At 36.4% G+C, this 23,594-nt stretch overlaps 1 protein-coding gene across 26 annotated transcripts in view; it reads right to left on the minus strand.

Moving 5' to 3' along the window:
• The window catches only part of mycbp2 (MYC binding protein 2), a 142,465-nt gene that overhangs the window by 79,761 nt on the left and 39,110 nt on the right, over positions 1-23,594 (minus strand). For all 26 annotated transcript variants that reach the window (XM_079820961.1, XM_079820952.1, XM_079820950.1 and 23 more), the window contains exons 6-14: positions 17,740-17,982; positions 17,394-17,465; positions 17,068-17,164; positions 16,672-16,745; positions 11,345-11,483; positions 11,151-11,227; positions 4,467-4,671; positions 4,206-4,370; positions 1,820-1,978 (exon numbers count right to left, since the gene is read on the minus strand). In XM_079820961.1, the coding sequence (XP_079677087.1) occupies positions 1,820-1,978; positions 4,206-4,370; positions 4,467-4,671; positions 11,151-11,227; positions 11,345-11,483; positions 16,672-16,745; positions 17,068-17,164; positions 17,394-17,465; positions 17,740-17,982 (1,231 nt within the window). The remainder of the gene's footprint in view (positions 1-1,819; positions 1,979-4,205; positions 4,371-4,466; positions 4,672-11,150; positions 11,228-11,344; positions 11,484-16,671; positions 16,746-17,067; positions 17,165-17,393; positions 17,466-17,739; positions 17,983-23,594) is intronic.

A 23,594-nucleotide genomic window follows, 5' to 3' on the forward strand; every position in this document is an offset into this window, starting at 1 on the left:
TTTAAATGAGTTACATCAAAGCCAGCGTGTGATGTTTCTGCTCGTTGGCCTTCTGATGTACATCATATTTTTTCTAACTATATAAATATATATATATATATATGAAATTATTTCTAAAATAAGTCATGTAAATTCAACTTCAGTAGTGCGAGACATTTTTGATTATTATGGATGCACTAAAATGAAAATTCAGGGCCGAAAAATCTAGATTGACGTGTCCAAAAAACGAAACTTAAAATGACTTTAAATAATTATTTATTTCTTATTTTAAATTAGTTTTTATTTTTGTATAATTGTATTAATATTACAGTTTTTAATTAAATTCAATAATTGTATTGAATCTGAATTTAAAAAATACAAGCCAATAAAATAAAATAACCACACTTTTATTTAAAGTTACACAGAAAAAATATTTTTAAAATATCTAATATCAAAATACATTATTCTTCATTCAGTTCTAAGCAACATAATCAGATTTAACAGATACATTTTTCGACCAATTATCAAAATAATGTATAGTCCAAGCTATTATTATCAGATTGTGTGAGCAGAGTGGGGAGCAGAGCAGTGAATGAGATTGTAGCATCATTTTACCAGTGTTGCCCAGCCCGGCTACCACACCATGCTACAGAAAAGAGCAGGCTTTACTCATGTGCCGCTCACCGGAAAAGCACTGTTCGCATGGGCCCTGAGCAACAGAGCAGAGAGCGCACACACGGAGACACACGGTAGTTGTTTCAAAGTTGTGTATCTTCGGAAGCAGAGCCGCTCGCAAAGTTACAATAAAATGATGTACAAGAGTGAAACCTGAGCACTGAACACTGAGGGGCGGGCATATATTTTCGGTTCATATTTTCCTCTTTCGGCCAAGACAATCATTTTCGGCAGCCGAAACTTCAGTGCATCCCTATTGATGACCAATGTGATATCTTCGAGAGCAGGGTATATAAGCCTATATGATATCACACTATTTTATTCAAAGTTATTAAGTAACACATGCATCATTTCTGAAGTGTAATTTATTCTTATTTGACATAACATTTATTAAAAGCAATTACTTAATCAACTTAATTACTTTAACTAATGCTTGATAAAAATAAATATGTATAATAAACCGACTTATACTTGTTTTATAAATGTTTCTTTGATATTCAAAGACTTCATTTAAATGTGTATTTGTTGAATGCTAACAGTATATGAAAAAAAAGATTTGCTTTCAATTATTAGACAGATCTGTTAAACAAAGACAGCAAACTAATGAAGCTCCTGTGCTGCTCACACTGCTGTCCAAATAAGTCCCGCTTCCAAAACTTATCGGCCTAATGTAAAACATACTTTGTTTTATTTATATATGTAAATAAACACTGTTGTAACAATGGTTAACAGATAAGTCTAAATTGAAGTCTAACAAGTCATGCAAATAAAGTTTTTATACCAATAGATTATCGTTAAAAAAAGACGATTACTTATATTATATATATATATATATGTATAATATTATATATTTTTTTATATAAACTCAATATACTGGCATTAGCAATATATCGGTTGATCACTAATTTGGAGCTTCACATATTTTTCTTCTATTATATATAAGCTGTGTAGTTTATCTATATGGATTGGGATTTAAATTTAATTTTACTGTGGGTGGAGCTACTAAGCACAACACAAAAAAACTAGTTGCTCAATATACTGTCAAACAATAAAAATACAAAATGGTGTCATTTTTAAAGGACAGTCCTGGATGACTTAATTTATCATGCAGGGCCTTTGCTAGTGTGTAATTGTACATTTTCATGGTTGATTAAGCGGTTCTCACCTTTCCCTGCCTGGTTCATGGCTCCAGTGTCTCGACCACACTGGCCCTTGTTGTTCACTCCAAATGTCCACACCTCCCCGTTCTTGGTCAGAACACAAGTGTGAGCTTTTCCCATGGCTACCTGAGTTACAAAGTGTCCCTTCAGATCCGACACCTGACCTGCAAGTCAAAAATGAATTATGGAAAAAAATGAATCATGCATGCTAATAAATCTCTCATAACATTTTAATATAAAGCAGCTATGAAAAGAACAATACTAAAAGTTTAACCATAATTTAAGGGATGCAAATTCAAATATGCATTAATATTTAAGATTAACATTAAAGATGATAACAAATAGCCTATGTAATGTGGTGTTAATGTGGTTATCAAAATGCTCAATTCTAGATTTCATTTTTCTAGCTGACTAACAAGTTAATGGACACTGAATGGTTTTTCTGAAGTAAATGTGACATTATGTGACATTTTGTTCACAAGCTGCTTTATTGATGTCTTTCCGCGGTTGAAACACTGATTGAGCGATTAAATGTAACGTGATAAGGATTTCAGTATGTTGTACTCTCTCTTTTAACATACCTTCAGACGTTCATTAATGTTAATTTCTTGCTGAAACTGGCATTAAAGCGGAGGAGATGATCTGTTCACGTGAGCTGTGCGATGCCACATCTCGAGCTGAGCTGTGCTACTGTGATCTGTTACACCACATTAAACAGCGCCAAAACGGTTTATTTTTTAAATTTCATAATAAAATGGACGTAATTTGAACTCTGAGAATTTGTTTCATATCAATTGTAAAAAAGCACAAAGATTATTGCAATTTATTGGATGGGAGGGGCCAAGTTCCATTCATTCATCAATTGAAAACTGGATAAACTAATCAATTCTAGGGATTTAAGAATTGATATCGGTTCATAAAAATGAGAATCGATTCAAATCGAGAAATCAATATTTTTTACCCAGCCCTAAACGAGCATTAAATTGTCTGTTATCACAAATAATATATGGCCCTATGATTTCAGCGACGGAGTCACAGAACCCAGTCGTCAAAATGGAACTACAATATAACGTAAAATGTCATGGTATTTGTAAAATCGTGGGTAAATAAATCAAAAGGAAGGTTGTACAATTAGTCAAATCGTGATATGGACTAGTGTCTGTGAATATTGAAGCACAAAATATGTCATTTAAATGTGAACTCCATATGTTCCGCGTGAACAAGTGGCGCGTTTTTGTCTGCTACAGCGCTAGTGGTGGGCTATATACCAGGAGACACCATTAACCAGTAGAGATTTTGGACTATCATCTTTATCGCAGTTACCCTCACGTGACGTTGCTGTGCACAACAGACAACACAGAATTTCTGAAAAAATAAAACATTTTATAGAGCCCTACTATTGGAAAAATGTGTATTATCAAATTTGATAAGTTTTCTGAGTTCAACTGATTGGATGTGCTTTTTGATTTTATTAAGGTTTAATTAAAACATTAAAAACGGAATCCAGAATTTTTTTAAACTGAAAACACAGAATGTTGAAAGAATAAAATGGATTTTGGGAAAAAATAAAACAGATTTCATAGAGCCCTAAAAATAGTATTTTAATAAATTTTTTTCAAATTGTACGTGTGTTTTTATGACAAAAAATTAAGAAGGAAAGGAACTGGATCCAGAACATTTTTTATTTGGGGAAAAATGTAACTGATTTCATAGGGCTGCATAGTTTGGCGTTTGAATAGGCAGCAAGAGGTACATCACTATGTATGCACTAATCGTGCTTGACAGTACTTGCATATCCTCACACCGTGTCTACATCGGATGCGAGCGGCGCAAAGCGATGTGACAAAAGACAAAATAACCCATTATAATCAGTGATGTTGTCTACACTGGTCAGGCATGAATGGCGCGACACGACAAATCCCCGACAGTAAACTGATGCCTCGTTCTATTTATGACATACTGACATGAATGACAAATGCTTTGCAAAGGTTGCTTTGTCGCATCCAGTGTAGACAGCTTCTAGCTGTTGCGGCATGGCACGATGCGTCAACGGATGCGCCCGGTGTAGACGGATGTGAAACATTCAGGCTTTTAAAAAAAGAAATATGACTAAAATTGTGATACCGAGTATGTAGAGCATCAGGAATATTTGCTATATCAGCAAAGTTAAGCTGGCAGAAATCCCATTTTAAGAAAAGAAAAAAAAAAGAAACTGTTTATGTACATAGTCTGAACATCCAAATATGGAGTTGTCTAAATATATCCCCTTTTGTGAATGTGGATCATGTACTGGCTCTAAATATTCTCTCCCACAGGGACAGATATATGGTTTTACAGACAGCAATATGATAGGCCATCATTTCTTTACTGCCATCTTTAACGGGCACTTACAGGTACTGTCGCTGTAAATGGCATCCTTGCCGAACATGTAGAGCTCTCCATCTTTAGTGACAATGCTGCTACTGCCATTGTTGCAGGCTGTGTAGACGGCAGTCTTGGTCTCGATTTTGATCATCTTCTTGGGTTTGTAGGGCTTTGGTTGTCTCCTGCTCTTTGCTAAAGACAGACAGCATCATAAGAGGTTGAGCGTCCATTTGCTAAAACATCATTATCTCAGATCAAGTAAGTGCACAATAATAATTCCTGTCATACTTGACTCTCCGTCTTCCCCTTTGCTGGCGGAGCCCGTGAAGAAGACGCTCCCATCCTCTGCCACCAGCAGGGCGTGGGAGCCGTCATGGCCTACTGAGAACTGCACAAACTTGGGCGACTTGGTGACCGGCAACTCCACCCACTTCCCAGCTGACGGGCCACCCTGCTTGATACCGAGGCTCTGATACTTTCCAGTATAGTAGATCTGCATCAGTGGAGAGGAAGACAATAATTTTTACATCTCCTTTGTGCGTTACCAAGCCTGTGTTCAATGGCACAAACAAAAACCTCTGTTAGATAATCAAAATGAACCGCTGAAATGGCACTTAAGAACTGTTTTACAGACTCTAGTTAAGCTGTTAAGCCAATATATGCGCCTGATTGGCCTATTAAAGTGATATTTTACACAAATATTCAATATCTATCATTGTTTACTCACCTTCATGTCGTTCTAAACCTGTATGATTTTTTTGCTTCTATAGACCTCAAATGGAGGTGATAAGCCTTGCTTATACTTTTGCCTGGCTCCGCACCGCAAGCCTCCGCTGACTGAGCGCGCTCCTCTCCAAATGGACGGAACGTTTATATTTAACGCGCTCGCCGTTGTACTATTCTTTGAAATGACAGGGGGCAACTCTGAGTAATTATTCTCTAAACCATCAGGAAGCAGCGGTGAGAAGTAGTAAGGTACACACATGGCGATGTTTGTTTTTTATCATACTTAACCAAACCCGGCCTACAAAATAACCAAAGAATCGTGTAAAATCCAGAACAGATATTAGAACAAAATATATGGATATGAGAACATACGTAAGAAGCTAAATCAAACATCAATCTCTTAAATATTTCCGAATTTCATCAACCATTTTTATTTAATTTCATGAACATTTTTATTAAACATGGACCTTTATTTTCATTAAAAAGGCTTATTTCTGCTATTGTAAGCTAATTTTGTAAATTTAAGCAATTCATTTGGACAAGTGCAAACTGGGCGCCTGTGAGAGACACATATCTGCTCGGGCAGATCCGCCTCGAACTCGTGCATCTTCGGCTACGGAGCCGTGTGGAAAGTTACAAAACTTGCCGTGCACACCAGCAAGCTCTCAACGAGCACAACTGACCACGCCGCGATGACGTCATTATTGCCGTGCACACTTTCGCCCTTTGATTCAAGAGTTTCAAGATTCAAGAGTTTTATTTGTCACATACACAGTTATATACACAATATACAACTGGCAGTGAAATGTAAACAGGTCCGCTCCATGGACAGTGCAAATAACAGTTACAAGAAATTAAATAGAAATAGAATAAAATTAGAATAAAAAGTATTAACATAAGTAGAATTATAAATAAATCAAGTTAAGATAAAAATAGGAAATAAGATAAAAATAAAAATATAAAAAAATATGTGGATATGATAAGTGAGATAAACTGTAGACTTAAAAATAAGTGGTTAACATAAAATATATAATATGTATATATAAAGAAGTATAATGTGCAAGGTTTGATCGGATGCGTCGAGTATAAACAGGATTAAAGCGGCAGAAAGTATCGAAATAAAATCAATATCACTATATGGCTTAGTGCTATTGTGAAAATGTGCAGACTGTGATTTAAAGCTATGGTAGGCAATCATATGGTAGGTCTCCAAAGCCACGCCTCCTTCAAAACACATGAACGCGCACGGCCAGAGCAGAGTCTGCAAAGTGCCACGGGAGATGACGTTAAATTACCTCATGTCTCAAAGCACATAACATTACAATAATAATGAACGTAAACAACTTAAGAGAGCTTTGACTTATACCATGTGACTGCTGCAGATTAAATTAGTGTTGCCATAGAAATGCATAAATCTGACTCTGAGGACATGAACAGCTCCGAAAAGAACCTCACGGGTTGCCATCTCTTAACTACGGTAAATACGACATGGCGTGAAAGCAGCATCAGCTTGTTGTTTTGGTTCAGAAGGAACTTTAAAAGGTGGCTGCTGTTTGTTTGACACAGTGACAACGAGACACAGTGACAACGAACCAAATGCAATGATTGGACACAGATACATTTTTTTTTATATTTAGACCACTTCTATTATTGATTGCTAAAAAAATTAAGAGAATAAAATGTAAATACTATTATAGTATTGTAATAGTATTTATTGAAACTTTTTTTATATTTATTTAATCCTTGTTAACAGTACAACAGTTACTACCCCTTTCGGTAACACTTTATAATAACTACACGCTATGAATCATTAGTTAAGCATTAGTAGATAGTTAATTCCTCATTTATAAAACAGTAATAGACATAACTAAGCAGTTTATAATTACAGCTATAAATGCTTTATTCTTGATTTATAAGTATATCTACAATGTGTTTAATAATTGTATTTTCATACTTTATAAATTATCAATTTATCATTTCTAAATTAAGTATTATATTATTTACAAACCAGTTATTTAGGAGTTGTCAGTGGTTCATCAGATCATTTAGAAAGTGTAAGTAAAGGATTCATAAACTATTTAAATATACATTTATACATATTATTTAGACACATAGAAATAGTTACTCAGTATGTTAATAAATGCTTTATTAACATGTATTTCCACTGTAATTCATGATTAATTCAGGTAGTTATAAAACATTTAGTAGTTGTCAGTTAACTCTTTTTGTGAGTTCATCTAAAGTGAGGACTTTTTTATGCCTTGTAAAGCTTTTACAAAGGAAATTTAAAGGCTCAGTTCTCTTCTACACTGCTGTTCTCTAATGTTTTAAAGTTAGCACTGTTTTGACACTATAACATATTTTATTATATTATTATTGTTTTATCTAAATTTGATTTGTTGCATTTTGGCACTCCTGTAATCCAGTGTGATCCACTGGTACATTTTTATTCAGCAATGTTTACACTTTACATAAATGTATTTTAATATCAAATTGCAGAGGCTTAGTTTCATTTGACTGCAGATATGTTTTCTGGCAGTCTACAGGAATATTATTTTCTATCACATTGAAAAGGTTTAATTTAAAATTTATATTAAGTTACTAGTTGTACAGGCTCCATTTTTACATTTTGGAATAAATATTTATATGCGCTATATTCCTCTGTGTTGTGTTTGTTTCCTTTTTATGTTCAGAATAGAACTGAGCCTTTATATCTCATTTGTAAAAGCTTTACGAGGCATAAATAGTCCTCACATTAGATGAGCTCACAAAAAAAGTTAACTGACAACTACTAAATGTTTTAGAGCTACCTGAATTAATCATGAATTACAGTATAAATACCTGTTTATAAAGCATTTTATTTTATTTATAAATTTAATAATAATCATGATAAAAATCCCAATTATTATCATTATTTTATACTGAATTTATCAAAAACAGTGAGAATGTGCCCTATGCAAACTCAAGTGAAGAGATACTGTGCAGTTACTGAAAGAGGTTTGTGTTAGTTCCTGTAAAGAGTAAACCAATGTGTGAAAATCCAAATAAAAAAAAGTCTAATCATTCAGCCCTAAATTAATGGTTCATACTCAAAAAATAAATAAATAAAGTCTTCGATTTTCCTGCTTTTAATTATTTTTATTTTGCACTCCACGACAAAATTACACTTTTATTCCTTTATTTCTTCCTATCACAAATCCCGCAGAAAAAGTAAATATGGCAAATGTCAGTTTGCAGCCTTAGACAGGATGTTCACACTGCAAACGTGAATGGTTAACAGTGGCTCCAAAACTCAAAAAAAAAGACTAATCAGCACCATAAAAGTCTTCTTAAAATGACTCAAACCAAGCCATCTGAAGTTTGTGAAATTGCCCTTTAGCTCTCTATATTATTTGTGCAATTTGAATATGTGCCTCGCAAGGACAAATGATGCTTGGGATCATTCAACAAACCTGACGTGTCTTGTATTTGACATACATGAAAAATATTTGGTACAAATACATGTACTAAAATCAAATCTTTGTTTAAAATTAAAGGTTTATATATAATAAAATGTATAAAATAATTTTTAATATAAAATTAATTGATTAATATATATATATCTGTGTTTTCATGCATGTATGTATGTATGCATGCATGCATGCATGTAGGTAGGTAGGTACACACACACACACACACACACACACACACACACACACACACACACACACACACACACACACACACACAGATCAGGCATAACATTATGAGCACTGACAGGTGAAGTGAATAACACTGATTATCTCTTCATCACAGCACCTGTTAGTGGGTGGGATATATTAGGCAGCAAGTGAACATTTTGTCCTCAAAGTTGATGTATTAGAAGCAGCAACAATGGCCAAGCGTAAGGATTTGAGCGAGTTTGACAAGGGCCAAATTGTGATGACTAGACAACTGGGTCAGAGCACCCCCAAAACTGCAGCTCTAGTGGGGTGTTCCCGGTCTGCAGTGGTCAGTATATATCAAAAGTGCTCCAAGGAAGGAACAGTGGTGAACCGGCGACAGGGTCATGGTAGGCCATGGCTCATTGATGCACGTGGGGAGCAAAGGCTGGCCCGTGTGGTCCAATCAAACAAACGAGCTACTGTAGCTCAAATTACTCAAGAAGTTAATGCTGGTTCTGATAGAAAGGTGTCAGAATACACAATGCATCGCAGTTTGTTGCGTATGGGGCTGCATAGCCGCAGACCAGTCAGGGTGCCCATGCTGACCCTGCACGTGAGCATCAGAACTGGACCACGGAGCAATGGAAGATGGTGGCCTGGTCTGATGAATCACATTTTCTTCCCACCTTGCAACTTATGGGATTAAAGGATCAGGTGCTAACATCTTGGGGCCAGATACCACAGCACTCCTTCAGGGGTCTAGTGTCCATGCCTCGATGGGTCAGGGCTGTTTTGGCAGCAAAAGGGGGACCAGCACAATATTAGGAAGGTGGTCATAATGTTATGCCTGACCGATATATATATATATATATTTTTTTTATTTTTTTTTTATTAATTTGCTTGCTTGTATAATTACATTAATTAAAAAGATATAAAATAAATAAATAAATACTGTACTTCTGGAATTAATGCAAGCACAACGAGTACAATCAAAAACACACGTAAGCATTTTGCAGTCCATTAATGTATGCGTGCAAAGAACTACATGACCTTCTCTTATATTACAGGCCACACAATTTATTAGGAAAGTTGCCCAGTCATGACTCATTCAGGCCTGTTTTACTGCTATGCTCACTGGACTGGATAATCTCCAGATAAGTAGAGTGAGTTTAGTTTACAGGATGATAAACCTACAGCAGCTCCCATATCTCCTGAGGCCTGGCACACACTCACTGTACGTCCCTAAAACACACTCCAACACTTCAGATCAATGAGACACACCCAGTGTCCAAATCAAACTGTTTGCCACACCTGACAACGGCAGCTCAACGGTGATAATAAACTGGCCATTAATTATTACCACCATTCCTTAACGGCAATTTTTTTCCAATTCCTAATCAAGCTACTAGCCAGATGGTTAAATTGTTTTATGTACTCGCCAAAGCCAATTTGTACTTGCATTTAGTGCTTATTGTGTGTCGGTTTTGGAGCCTGTCCACTACCCTTTAGTTGTACTGCTCCAGGATCACAAGTAAATACACACAAGCTGTGCTCTCTTTGGCCTCTCAAACGCTCCAGCCTCACAGTGTCAAAGAGCCTTGACGCTCAACTGGAAGAGTAGAATAATCAAATTACTTCCAGTTATTTAAGCATGTGTGCGGCTCTACAGGCTGCCTTCTCTGGTGCTGCCGTCGCTTTCACACAAGAGACACCATTACTGCCATCAGCCATGCCAGCTAGACCTAGTGTGAAACCTCACACACTGCCGAAACAGACACACACACACACACACACTCACATACTCACTCACACAAACTCCACTTGTCGTTGATTTATGAGGATTACTAAATAAATGTACATGTTTAATGGCCAGATGATTGAGCCCTAGCTGAATTTATTAAGAACTATGCATCAGTGCTCTTTTATTACTTGTCAACAGACCCAGTCTTCTCTGATCACGCAATTTTTTTTGTATGTTTGGATTTATAGTAGCACAAGCAAAGGCAGAGTAATATATTGTGTAAAGATAAAGTAATACAAATTAAATAAAAAAATAAGAAATCATATTGTGCATAAAGAAACTTTTTCTTAAAGTTCTCATTACTGTAATGCATTCGTATAATTAACTTTTTTATGTATATTTTATTATGTACAATAGTGATTATCATTCTATTCTCAAAAAAAAAATAAAAAAAATTGCATAAATTAAAGGCAGTACAATAAATAATACCACAAACATGCAAATTTACAATAATACAAAATGTAAAAACAAAAAAACTAAATATACAACTTAAATATTTATATATATATATAATATATATATATTTTTTTTTCATAATGCAGATCATAATGCAAAATGTCCTCATGAAGCGGAAGATGCGACCAACTTGTGACATTTTCATACATCAGCAGAGAGAATATATAAATACTTTTGATTTCATGCCGACTTCAATGGTTCTGAAGGTTTAAGGTTTAGGGTGCAGTAACTATGCAAGACAGAAATAGTTTCACCACCATATGAAGAAGAATCAAACGTTTCTGTTAGACAGATTGAGTTAAATACAAACGTAGAGACGACTGAGGAATATAGAGGCATGTCTACCTTCCCAGATGCCGTTTTCATCAAAGCAAACTCTCTGCCAGCTCCAATCAACGCTGCTTCCTCATCAAACCCTGTGCCTGAGGACATAAACACACACGCCACAGAAGAGACAACATCAAGTTGGTTCATTTCACCACTCCTAAACACTGATTTACAGTTACATAGATGTGTGTGCACTGAAGCACTGGTCTTACTGATGATATGAAGGTCTTTCTCTAGGTCAAAGAGGGAGATGCCACAGGCATGAAGACACTTCCTGGCCAGTTTGAGCTGCAGTTCCTGCTGTAGGGCTGGGTCTGAGCTGGTGGCGTAGATCCGCACCACAAAACCATCCTAAATAAACCAAAACACACACAAAAACATTAATCATCATAAAAACACTGCCTCTTTCTAGTAGTGTGCCTACATCTGCACGATGGAACATCAATGTTTGGCACAGCAAAAGTAAGCGTTTAACCACAATTATACAGTTATTAAACACTTAAGCTGAGCTGCAATAGGAGGTTCTTCAGGGTTGATGTGTGGCATCTTTTCAATGCTAAAGCACTTCTTATCCCATCTAAATATGCAAATTCCACTAGAATTTTTTTAGGTTGATTCCGCTAGAACAGTGCCCAATCCTGCTCCTGAAGAGCCACTGCAGGGTTTAGCCAAAACCCCATGAAACACACCTGAACCAGCTATAGTTAAGGTTTTACTAAGCATACTAGAAACTTCCAGGCAAGTGTGTTGAGGTGAGTTGAAGCTAAACTCTGCAGAGAAGTGGCCCTCTAGGAGCAGGTTTGTAGACCCCTGAACTAGAGTGCCTTTGAGACGTATACAATACATGGTTCTGTTTGTTTGAGCATCACAATTAGATGACTTTGGTTTGACAGAGTAACCAATGGCATGAGTTTAAGGTGGGACTATCAGTAGCAGCAGGGCCAGTTTCATTCCTTCTGGCTGCTAAAAGCAGTCTTGATAAGTTGCCAAACGAAACCACCCAGGTCCAGTGTTTAATTTTTAAGGCAGTCTTCAGTGGAAAACACTTCCACTGCCATGTCGCCACATATGGACTTCTTAGGACTCTGTAATGTCACTCTTTTACTTAACTACATTACAGCTTTAATTATATCTTTCTGCAGGCTGTCGCTTCCACTAAGCAAGTTATTCAGCTTCATGCATTGGCTGTGAAAAATCCATGCATGTATTAGTTGCGTAACACTTTACAATAAGGTTCATTAGTAAACATTAGTTATCTACATTAGTTAACATGAAATTAGTTAATTTCAACTTTTACTAATGCATTATTAAAATCTTGCTAACAGTTAATGCTCTGTGAACTAACATGAAAAAACCATGAACAGCTGGATTTTTATGATCTAACGTTAAAAGTTTAACTTTTAATATGAAGCAAAAACATAGCTTCCGTGTGCTCCATGTATGCACGTTGAGCAATGTTTATATGTAAATGAAAGCGTGTCTCTTCAGAAGACTCAATTTATATGGATTACTTTTACACACAATTACTATGCACATACTGTACGTGTGCAGCCAGATTTTTCCGACCACACATACTCTGAACGCTCAGCTCACATATGCGCTGTTACAGCCCACTACCAAATAATATAGCCAAATAATATATTGTTTAATTTTCTAAACAAAACATGACGGGAATTATAAATAAATCAGATGTTTGAAGCTGACTTCTGACATCCAGTTACTCCATTTAATCCACCAAAAATATCATACAAATTCGTTCACAAAATATATTTGATTAAAACAAAAACATAGCTTCCATGTGCTCCATGTATGTACGTTGAGCAATGTTTATATGTAAATGAAAGCGTGTCTCTTCAGAAGACTCAATTTATATGGATTACTTTTACACACAATTACTGTCTTTAGGAACATTTTGAAGCCTCAAAGTTTTGATGGAAGGGACTTTCAATGGAGGGAAAGGCAAGGCAAGTTTATTTATTTAGCACATTTCATACACAATTGTAATTCAAAGTGCTTTACACAGAAAAGGAATAAAATAATCATAAAATAAATCACAGCATATGCATAAGAAATAAAAAATAACCTGAATCACTAAGTGTCAGGTTCGAGATTTTACACTAGACATGCACATTCTAGTGTCTCTTCACTCTTGTGAGGATGTTTGCATACTGATTCACCGCCTGCCCAATATGGATTCAGTGCTCCCAATTAGAATGCGTCTTTTTTGTCCGTCAGGGTGGATCTCCACGGATCTACCCGTCATAGTGGATCTACACGGATCTTCTTCACATGGAGGGATTGACTACTCCAAAATATTTGTCAGGAAATTGTGTTGTGAACCCTTGAAGACAAATCTTCCTGGTCCCACCAGGGATGTCTAAAGCCCCAAAGGCTTTAAAAAAACACTCAATTAAACATCCGTTGCTACATGCAGGTCTGGTGTCTCTACACTCACTTCTGAGTGTGATCCCTTATTCCTCACCCCTTCTCTCAACCTCTTCCACCAAAACAGCCCTAACAAAATGATCAAATCTTCTTAGCAAAATAAAATCCTAAATAAAAGGTAGAGTGTCTTTAAATAAAATTAAAAGCAAGGATATTTAAAGTTATAAAAATAATTAAAAGAGTAAAAAGATGATACATAGATAAACAGTTTAGAATCATAAGAATTTAGAAATTTAAATTCAGTCGGACATACAGTGGCAAAGTGCTCATTCAGCATGCACAGATAAACAGATGTGTTTTGAGTCTGGATTTGAATGTGACTACTGTTGGAGCACATCTGATCTGTTCAGGAAGCTGCAGTTGGCATAATAGCTAAAAGCAGACTATCCTTGCTTTGAGTAAACCCTTGGTATTTCTAGCTGATGTGATCCTAATGATCTGAGTGATCTGTTTATATTCAGTTGTATTGAGGTCCTAGGCCATTGAGTGATTTATATACCAGTAATAATACTTTTAAATCAATCCTAAATGTTTCTGGGAGCCAGTGTAAAGGCCTGAGGACTGGCATGATATGTTCATATTTTCTGGTTCTGCTCAGAATCCTGGCAGCAGTGTTCAGTATGAGCTGCAGTTGTCTTATGGTCTTTTTGGGAAGGCCAGTGAGGAGTCCATTACAATAATCCACCCTGCTGGTTCCATAAAAGACATTTATGACGTTTCATTAAAAGTCACCTTTATTTATATAGCACTTTTTGCAATGCTGATTGTTTCAAAGCAGCTTCACAGTGTTAGACAGGAAAATACAATGCGGGCAGATCAGTAATTTATTTGAATATTTAGTTGAAAATTTAGTGTCCCCAAAAACATCTTTATTTGTGTTACAAAGATGAAAGAAGACTTATGGGTTTGTGTGAGCAAATGACAGAATTGAACTTTCTTTTTGAAGCTGCTGGTTTTCAGTGTTGCTTAATGTGGCCATGATGGCTTATTTTCCCATTTTTGAATGATTCAAGTTTTTATTTAAATATATTTTTAAACGCATTTTAATACAATTTTAATTATTTATTTAATTACAAACAGAAGATAATCAGCTCTAGATAATCTGATTCGTTTCAACGCACAAATAAATTCTGCACGCTTAAAGTCTAGTGTGACCGACCGTCTTAAGACTGAACAGTTAAACTTTTGTTCTGATGACTGGACTTGTTCCAAAGCTCGCTAAAATAGTCAATCTCATAGGCTTTGACAACATTAGAGGCTTCAGTCTCTCATCTGAAGAAGCACAGAGGGTCAGAGGGAGAATTTAACTATGTTAGCATGCACATGGAAGATGCAAAGTAGCACCCGATCCCTCATACATACTCGGCCAGTTTCATCCAGAAACACACGCACTTAAGTTCAGGGTGTGTACACTATGGTGAGACTATGGCATGCGTAAGTGCATGTGATTAAAAAAAATAAGACAACACACTGGAGTCTTTGATTTGCCGCTGTTAACGAGTATACTAGTGAGCTTTGAAAAAACGATGCTCCAGGCAAAAATCACGCCTCTAAGAAATGCACATGCCTTTTCCTCCCTCCCTAGCAGTTCAAAACATGAATCCTCACGACTTCCCTCCTTAACCCCATGCACTCCCTCGCTTCATTCATTTATCCCAAAAGAGATCTTCAAAGGCAGATATGAATATCACATCCCCCTCCCTGTAACTGCTGCCCACTCATGATCAGCCAGTGGATATGCCCATGTCCAGTGCTGCAGCCCCTCCCCTGCCTACATGGCTATAATGCACACACACTCAATGCAGACAATTCAATACACACACACAGCAGCAGAGCTGAAATTGGCTGAAACAAAGGAGATCAGGTGCTGCTGACAGCCACAATCACACCACTTGAGAAAATGCACAGATCATGTTTTTATGACGTGCAGGGAAATCTGTTATCGCCCGATGAAGACCGCAGCATGGAGAAAACAGGTTGTTCATTTTAGATCAAACATTTTTTGGGCTTCTTGCATTATTATCCATTTATTCCACACTCACTGCAGTCTAACAACCGATTTGAACATGTCTTGGTTGGTTATATCAGTTTGCAGCAGCATTTTGGCGAATCCTTGAAGAAACAACCAATGAAAGCTCCTGAAAATAACGTTTTTCTAGTAAATACGATTGATTCCAGAGTTTACCATCAGCATGATGCTAAGCTAATGACAGGATACTCTAATCAGCAGAGATAAAAAATAAATAAAAGCACATGTAAATATTGTTATATACGTACTACCTTTCAAAAGTTTTGGATCAGTACGATTTTTAAAAGTCTCTTATGCTCATTAAGGTGGCATTCATTAATGAAAGAATAAAAACAGCATATTGTGAAATAGTATTACAATATTAAGTAACTGTTCTATTGAAATATATTTTAAAAAGTGATTTATTCCTGTAATGACAAAGTTAAATGTTCAGCATCATTACTCCAGTCTTCAGTGTCACATGATCCGTCAGAAATATGCTGATTTGCTGCTCAAGAAACATTTATTGTTATTATCAATGTTGAAAACAGTTGTGCTGCTTAATAGTTTTGTGGAAACCATGCATAAATATTTTTTAAGATTCTTTGAAGAATGAAAAGGAACAGCATGTAATTTTAACAAAAAACATATATATCTACATAACTGTCATCCTTCCTGAATCTCAAATACATTTTTCAAAAAAGGAAAAAAAAAAAATCTTACTGACCCAAAACGTTTGAACGGTAGTGAAAAACTATACCCTGTTATATTTAACCTTTTTTAAATCAACACTTTTACTGATCAGTATAATTATTACAGAAGAAAGCCTGATACAAATACAAGTATATTTATAATCAATATCTCTTGCTTTGTCTGACATCTTGGATTTATTTTTTCACTTGGCACAATGCATTGTGGGACTGCCTTCACCCTGAAGCATACATACAATGCTGCCTTATCAATTGGCATATTGCTGCCTACCTTTGGGAATATCCTGCTCAACTGTGATGCATACAATGCTACCTATGAAGATAGCTCACTAGGTTTTGGAACAGAGCAACATCACCAATTAATAAAATGACTTACGTCTTTGCAGGCAGCAATCTGGTTGATAAATTCTCCATCAGTGAATATGATGTTCTGTCCATCTGCTTGCAGACCTGAGAAAGAGAGAGTGAAATTTAAAGAGAAAATTTGAGTTTAAAATGACAGTCCAAATAACAATGTTTTAGAGAGGCTTGTCATAAACAATCTTTAGAAGATATATTTATATATTTAAATAAATGACTTTGAATATCCACATAATATATCTAGAGCTATATAGGAGGCATATAGAAAGCTATTCAAGGAAAAAGGAGAAGCCCTTGGATACGTTCTGTTTTAATAGGAAATCTGTCAACACAGGGAAGAAGAGTGTGCCTGTCAAGCCATTTATTTGCCCTGCTCTTAGCGATCAATAGCACATAAGAGGGGTGTTTATACCCGGCATTGTGATGGTGCCCTCCTGCTCCAGAGTCTCAGGGTTGATCTTAATGGCTGCCATGCTGTGACTGTTCATGTCTCGATAGAGCAAACAACCCTGTAAAGCAAATCCCAACACAAAACTTTCTTTTGTAAGGCCATTCACTGAAAGACATTCACAGAGGTTCACAGAGGTTCAAGGTTGAAAACGTCATAAACACGTAATGCTTTATTTATGAGATATGATCAAGCTTTCAAACCTGTATCAAGTGCCCTACATTGATTACATTGACATTACATGTAGACAGACAATCAGAGGAAACACTCATAAAACAACAGTTCAATACCTGCGCAAATCCCAGCCATGACCTTTTCTCCTCACGGTTCCTGATACGAGATGTGGAGTTGTACACATGGCCCTGCAATCGATAGTCTCTTATTAGCACCCGCACAAACACATTGATAAACACCTTGCTGCGTCAGCACAAAACCAGACTTCACAAATCTCAGAACTGTCAGAGTCTGGAGGTAAAATGGTCAAATTCCTCTGATCTATATCAATAGAAAGTAAATTAACACTAACAACACATAATAACCTAATGATAGACTAATAATTTAGTCTGAAACTTAGCTTAGCAAAATGTATTTCTTTCATTTCCAATGGATGATCAGATAAATATATGATGTCCTCACCCGCACGGTGCCGCTGTACCCTGAGCCTACTTTGTAGAGACCATCCTTGCAGAGCAGGTAGAGGAAGGAACCATCTGTTTGAAGAAGACAGCGTTCATCTTCATCAATGTTCACCTCCTTCAGAACCCATTTGTTCATAAGTGCGGCCCGCTTAATGCCATTTCCGAACCAGTCCTGGATCTGGATCTTTCCCACCAGCACCGCCTGCACGCTCCTTTGTAGCGCGTTCAGGATGGTTGGAACCTTTTGTTGCACAAATATAATCAGGTCAGATAGTTCTTGAAAATACAGTTGAGCATTCTTCACTTAATTTGGACAGAATGCTGTACTTAACCCTCTGGTGCTCTTCGTTTAGGGGTTGCATTGGTTGTCTTCCCGGTCATAAGTGACCGGACACCTAAAAATTAAACTTCCTCCACCCCAGTAAAAACAATGCAATTTATTTTTCTTCAATAATATTTTTTCTTTTTAATTTTGTAATTTTGAGATGATTTGATGGTATTTTTTAATATTTATGCAATAATTATGGTCTATTTTTGCCATTGAAAACCATAAAAAAGTTTATAAAAAAATAAAAATAAATAAATATTGCAGTATTTCAGGTTAAAATAGAGATTAGGCCTTCAAAATATTTTTTTTTTCAAGGCAGATATGCGCCCTCTTTTGGAATTATTTAAGAAATCATGCAACCATGGGTGTAACCACTAGAAGTCTCTATGGAGAGGCTTGAGAATTCCCTAGTTCTGTTTTGAACACATTTAATGATTTTTTTTTGTTGTTGATGGATTTGAATATATATTTAAAACATCTCAAAGACTATTTATTATAAAGTTTTAGATTTTTTTTGTTTGTTAGAAATATAGATTTTTTTCTGTGAATTTGTGTTTTTGAAGATTTCCCATTAATTTCCTATGGTGTCATTTTTGACCGAAGAGCACAAGTGGGAGTATTTTTTTTTACGACCAATTAGCATGCTCAAATCATGCCCTCAATATGTTTGTGTTAACATACCTAATGCTAGAAAAATCACCAAGTTTCATATCATTCTGATGAAGCTGTGATTTATAAAAATTCCAAATGTGATTCATAGGTTCAGTTTTTCATAGGTGTGTGTGTGTGTGTGTGTGTGTGTGTGTGTGTGTGTGTGTGTGTGTGTGTGTGTGTGTGTGTGTGTGTGTGTGTGTGTGTGTGTGTGTGTGTGTGTGTGTGTGTGTGTGTGTGTGTGTGTGTGTGTGTGTGTGTGTGTGTGGTGTATGAGGGTGCGTGTGTGTGGGTGTGTCAGTATCACACTCTTGATGTTTTAGAGTGTCACCCCTTTACTGCTGTGTACTTTTTGTAGATTGTACACGCAAATATTCGGTGAATTTTTGTGTTTTTGCCGATTTCCCATTCATTTCCTATGGTTGGTCATTTATGACCGAAGACAATGAACGCTACTTTTTTTTTACGACCAATTAGCATGCTCAAATCATGACCCCAATTTTTGTGTGTGTTTACATACCTAATGCTAGAAAAGTCACCAAGTTTCATATCATTCCGATGAAGCTGTGATTTTTAACATTTCAAAACAGAAAATTTTCCGGTCAGAAATGACCAAAGAGCACCAGAGGGTTAAAATACTTAGGTTCTGAATTAATCATGGAGAAAATAATTAGGAGAAAATAATAAAAGACAATAATTAAACAACATATATTTATTTTGTGCTTTCCTCACTAGTACAAAAACACACCGTGACCGGCAGTGTTGGGGAAAGTTACTTTTAAAACTAATGCGTTACAATATTGCACTACACCCTAAAAAAATCAACAAATTGCGTTGTTTTGGAAAGTAATGTGTTATATTACTTTTGTGTTACTTTTTCTACACCTGGGCAGGGCTTGCTCGTTTGTTTTTTTAATAATTTCCATTTTTGGCAAATGTAAAAGGCCCTTTCACACCAAAATTAAACTGAAAAAGCCTCAGGCGGAAGGAAATGCAAATTCTCGCCTGTACAATAGAGGGCGCAGCTCAAACAAACCAGCTGTGCCACCATTCTAGATTGCAAAAAGAATTGGACTCAGGAGAAGAAAGTTCAACACTTCAGCAGTAAAAACAAAAAAATTAAACAAATGTGATGTTTATCTAAAGTCATTTTTGGTTAGTATGGTTGAATTAGATAATTGAAGGTCAGCAGCAAATACATTGGTTAATAAAGTGAAATTATATACAAAGTATAATTACGCAATTTAACATTACATTTTTGCAGGTTTACGTGACATTCAGAGTTTGCATGTCACGGTTTTAATTCATTTTGAGGAATACTGAATCTGTTCTTTGTGAGTGAGATAAGTTTAAAAAAATCTGATTACGTAACTCGCTTTACCCCAACACTAGTGACCAGCATTGTTCAATTTGCTTAAAATATATTAGATAGGCTAGTTAGTTTTTTCTGTGTTATTAAATTTAGACAAACATTGTGAAACTCATATCTAAGATATAACATCAGATTTATCATATCTAAAATGTTGCCATCTTATTTATTAGAATGCAAGAATAAATGGGTAGAAAAAAACTAAAACATAACTTGGAGGCAATTAAAATTTTGGCAGGGCAAGCAAAAATCCAATAACCCAAGTGAAAAAATTAATTGGTTTGAATCAGTCTAATGACTCACTCACTGGCTGAATCCGACTGACATGACTCACTCAGTGAAGCTTTGTTTCGAAATGAAAGAGAACTGTCAATGTTACTTTTGTTCTTGTGAGACTTAAAACTGCAGATACTCACTGGTTTGTTCATATGATTATGTGAAGTTACACCCCTAACAAACCTCTCAGCACCATTTGACCTTTAAAAGTCCAATCACAAGGACAGTAGGCCCCCCTTCAGCTCTCTCACATCACATCCCCAGGACATTTTATTTTTCCTGTTTAATATTTATGTTGATCTTTATTTAACATAAACCACTGTGTCCGTCTTCACCCCTGCCACAGAGTTAATCTGATGGCAGTAAGGATGTACTTTCATTAATGATGCTATACATGACAGAGGTTTATTGATAAACTAAAACATCAATGTTAGATGACTCTACAGTCAATAAATGGCATTTGGTTTTATTGCACTAGCTATCCAGAGAATGAAGTACACTTCTGTTTTTTTTTTTTTACGAAAGACTCAAGTCTTACACTAGGACAGGGTGCATATATTATTTCCATAATTATTTTCAAACTATCCATGTTAGTAAATCGATTCCAATCCCACATTCAATTATCCATTCAAGGAAATCCCTGAGTTTCTTTTTTCAGATAGAAAGAAAGTAAATATTGATGTCTACTACTATGCAATGTTATATTGGTGCATATAAATGAATATGATTAAGGATTGTTTTCCTTAATTCCATTAAATGAAAAATAGAAAACTATTTTAAAATATATTTTAAAATCTACTGGGTACCAATAGCTGTTTGGTTGAAAGGATGGGCTTTAATGTATAAAAATGTATAAATAATTAAAATAAATAAATAAAATGTTTAAGCTATTTCAAACCAAATACATATACAGTGCATCCGGAAAGTATTCATAGAGCTTACTTTTTTCCACAATTTGTTATGTTACAGCCTTACTCCAAAATAGATTAAATTCATTGTTTTCTTCAACATTCTACAAACAATACCCCATAATGACAATGTGAAAGAAGTTTGTTTGAAATCTTTGCAAATTCATTAAAAATGAAAAACCAAAAATATAACATGTACATAAGTATTCACAGCCTTTGCCATGACACTTGAGCTCAGGGGCATCCTGTTTCTAATGATCATCCTTGAGATGTTTCTTCAACTTGATTGGAGTCCACCTGTGGTAAAATCAGTTGATTGGACATGATTTGGAAAGGCACACACCTGTCTATATAAGGTCCCACAGTTAACAGTGCATGTCAGAGCACAAACCAAAACATGAAGTCCAAGGAATTATCTGTAGACCTCCGAGACAGGATTGTATCAAGGCACAGATCTGGGAAGGGTACAGAAAAAATTCTGCAGCATTGAAGGTCCCAAAGAGCACAGTGGCCTCCATCATCCATAAATGAAAGAAGTTTGGAACCACCAGGACTCCTCCTAGAGCTGGCCGCCTGGCCAAACCGAGCGATCGGGGGAGACGGGCCTTAGTCAGGGAGGTGACCAAGAACCCAATGGTCACTCTGACAGAGATACAGCGTTTCGCTGTGGAGAGAGGAGAACCTTCCATAAGAACAACCGTCTCTGCAGCACTCCACCAATCAGGCCTGTATGGTAGAGTGGCCAGATGGCACATGACAGCCTGCCTGGAGTTTGCCAAAAGGCACCTGAAGGACTATCATACCATGAGAAACAAAATTGTCTGGTCTGATGAAACAAAGATTGATCTCTTTGGCCTGAATGGCAAGCGTCAGATCTGAAGGAAACCAGGCACCCCGCATCACCTGGCGAATACCATCCCTACAGTGAAGAAACTGGTGGCAGCATCATGCTGTGGGGATGTTTTTCAGCGGCAGGAACTGGGAGACTAGTCAAGATCTAGGGAAAGATGAATGCAGCAATGTAGAGAGACATCCTTGATGAAAACCTGGTACAGAGCGCTCTGGACCTTAGACTAGGGCGAAGGTTCATCTTCCAACAGGACAACGACCCTAAGCACACAGCCAAAATAACAAAGGAGTGGCTACTGGACAACTCTGTGAATGTCCTTGAGTGGCCCAGCCAGACCCCAGACTTGAACCCGATTGAATATCTCTAGAGAGATCTGAAAATGGCTGTGCACCGACACTCTCCATCCAATCTGATTGAGCTTGAGAGGTAATTATGTACATGAGATATTTTTCGTATTTTATTTTTAATAAATTAGCAAAGATTTCAAACAAACTTCTCTTTCACGTTGTCATTATGGGCTATTGTTTGTAGAATTTTGAGGAAAATAATGAATTTAATCCATTTTGGAATAAGGCTGTAACATAGCAAAATGTGGAAAAAGTGAAGCACTGTGAATATTTTCCGGATGCACAGTATAGAGAGAGAGACATATACCACATACCAAAGACAGTCCAGCTCTACAAAGCACTTGATCAGAATATACACAACAGCCTTCGCTTGTTTTTCAGTTCAATTCTGAATCACTTCAAGTTGGACTTGTGCACTGTAAACTGACAGAGCGACGGATCAGATATCGCACTTTACACAAGCTATGCAAGTTACTCATGCTCCAATTAGGTTGTAGTTACCTTGGCAACAACAAATGAGTTTCTCTGATGTCTAAATCAGTGTGTGATATTGTCAGAGAGCATTAAGACATTTAAATAAGTTACAAAAATGACAGACGCATATCATGCAGACGACCGAAGACTGAGGAGTAATTGGCTGAGGTCCTCTGCGCTGGCAGAGTAATATAATAAAGACAGGAAATCAGAGGGATTTGACATTTTCAAGCAATTCAATTGTTGACCTCCACATGCAGATGAGCAGTAACGTGCTGTCATCCTGACTTCAGATGAACAGCAGCTTTTTATGCAGTCTAAAATCTCAACCTCACTAACAAAGCAAGAAATCCACTAAACTGTTAAAAAAAAAACCTGACTGAAATCATCAGTGATATTGTTAAAAATAAACTTCAAGTACTCTTCATAAGTTTGGATCCTTTAAGGATCCAAAACCCAAAACTGAAAATTCTGTAATTTATTCACCCTCAAGTTGTTCAGAACCTGCATGAGTTTCTCTCTTCTGCTGAACACAAAAAATATATTTTGAAGAATATAGGTAACCAGTAACAGTTGATGGATCCCATTGACATCCATAGTATGGGGGGGGGGGGGGGGGGGTACTATGGAAGTCAAGAAGGCGCATAAAC

The sequence above is a fragment of the Gobio gobio genome, assembly GCF_949357685.1.
Source record: "Gobio gobio genome assembly, chromosome: 7".
Taxonomy (NCBI): domain Eukaryota; kingdom Metazoa; phylum Chordata; class Actinopteri; order Cypriniformes; family Gobionidae; genus Gobio; species Gobio gobio.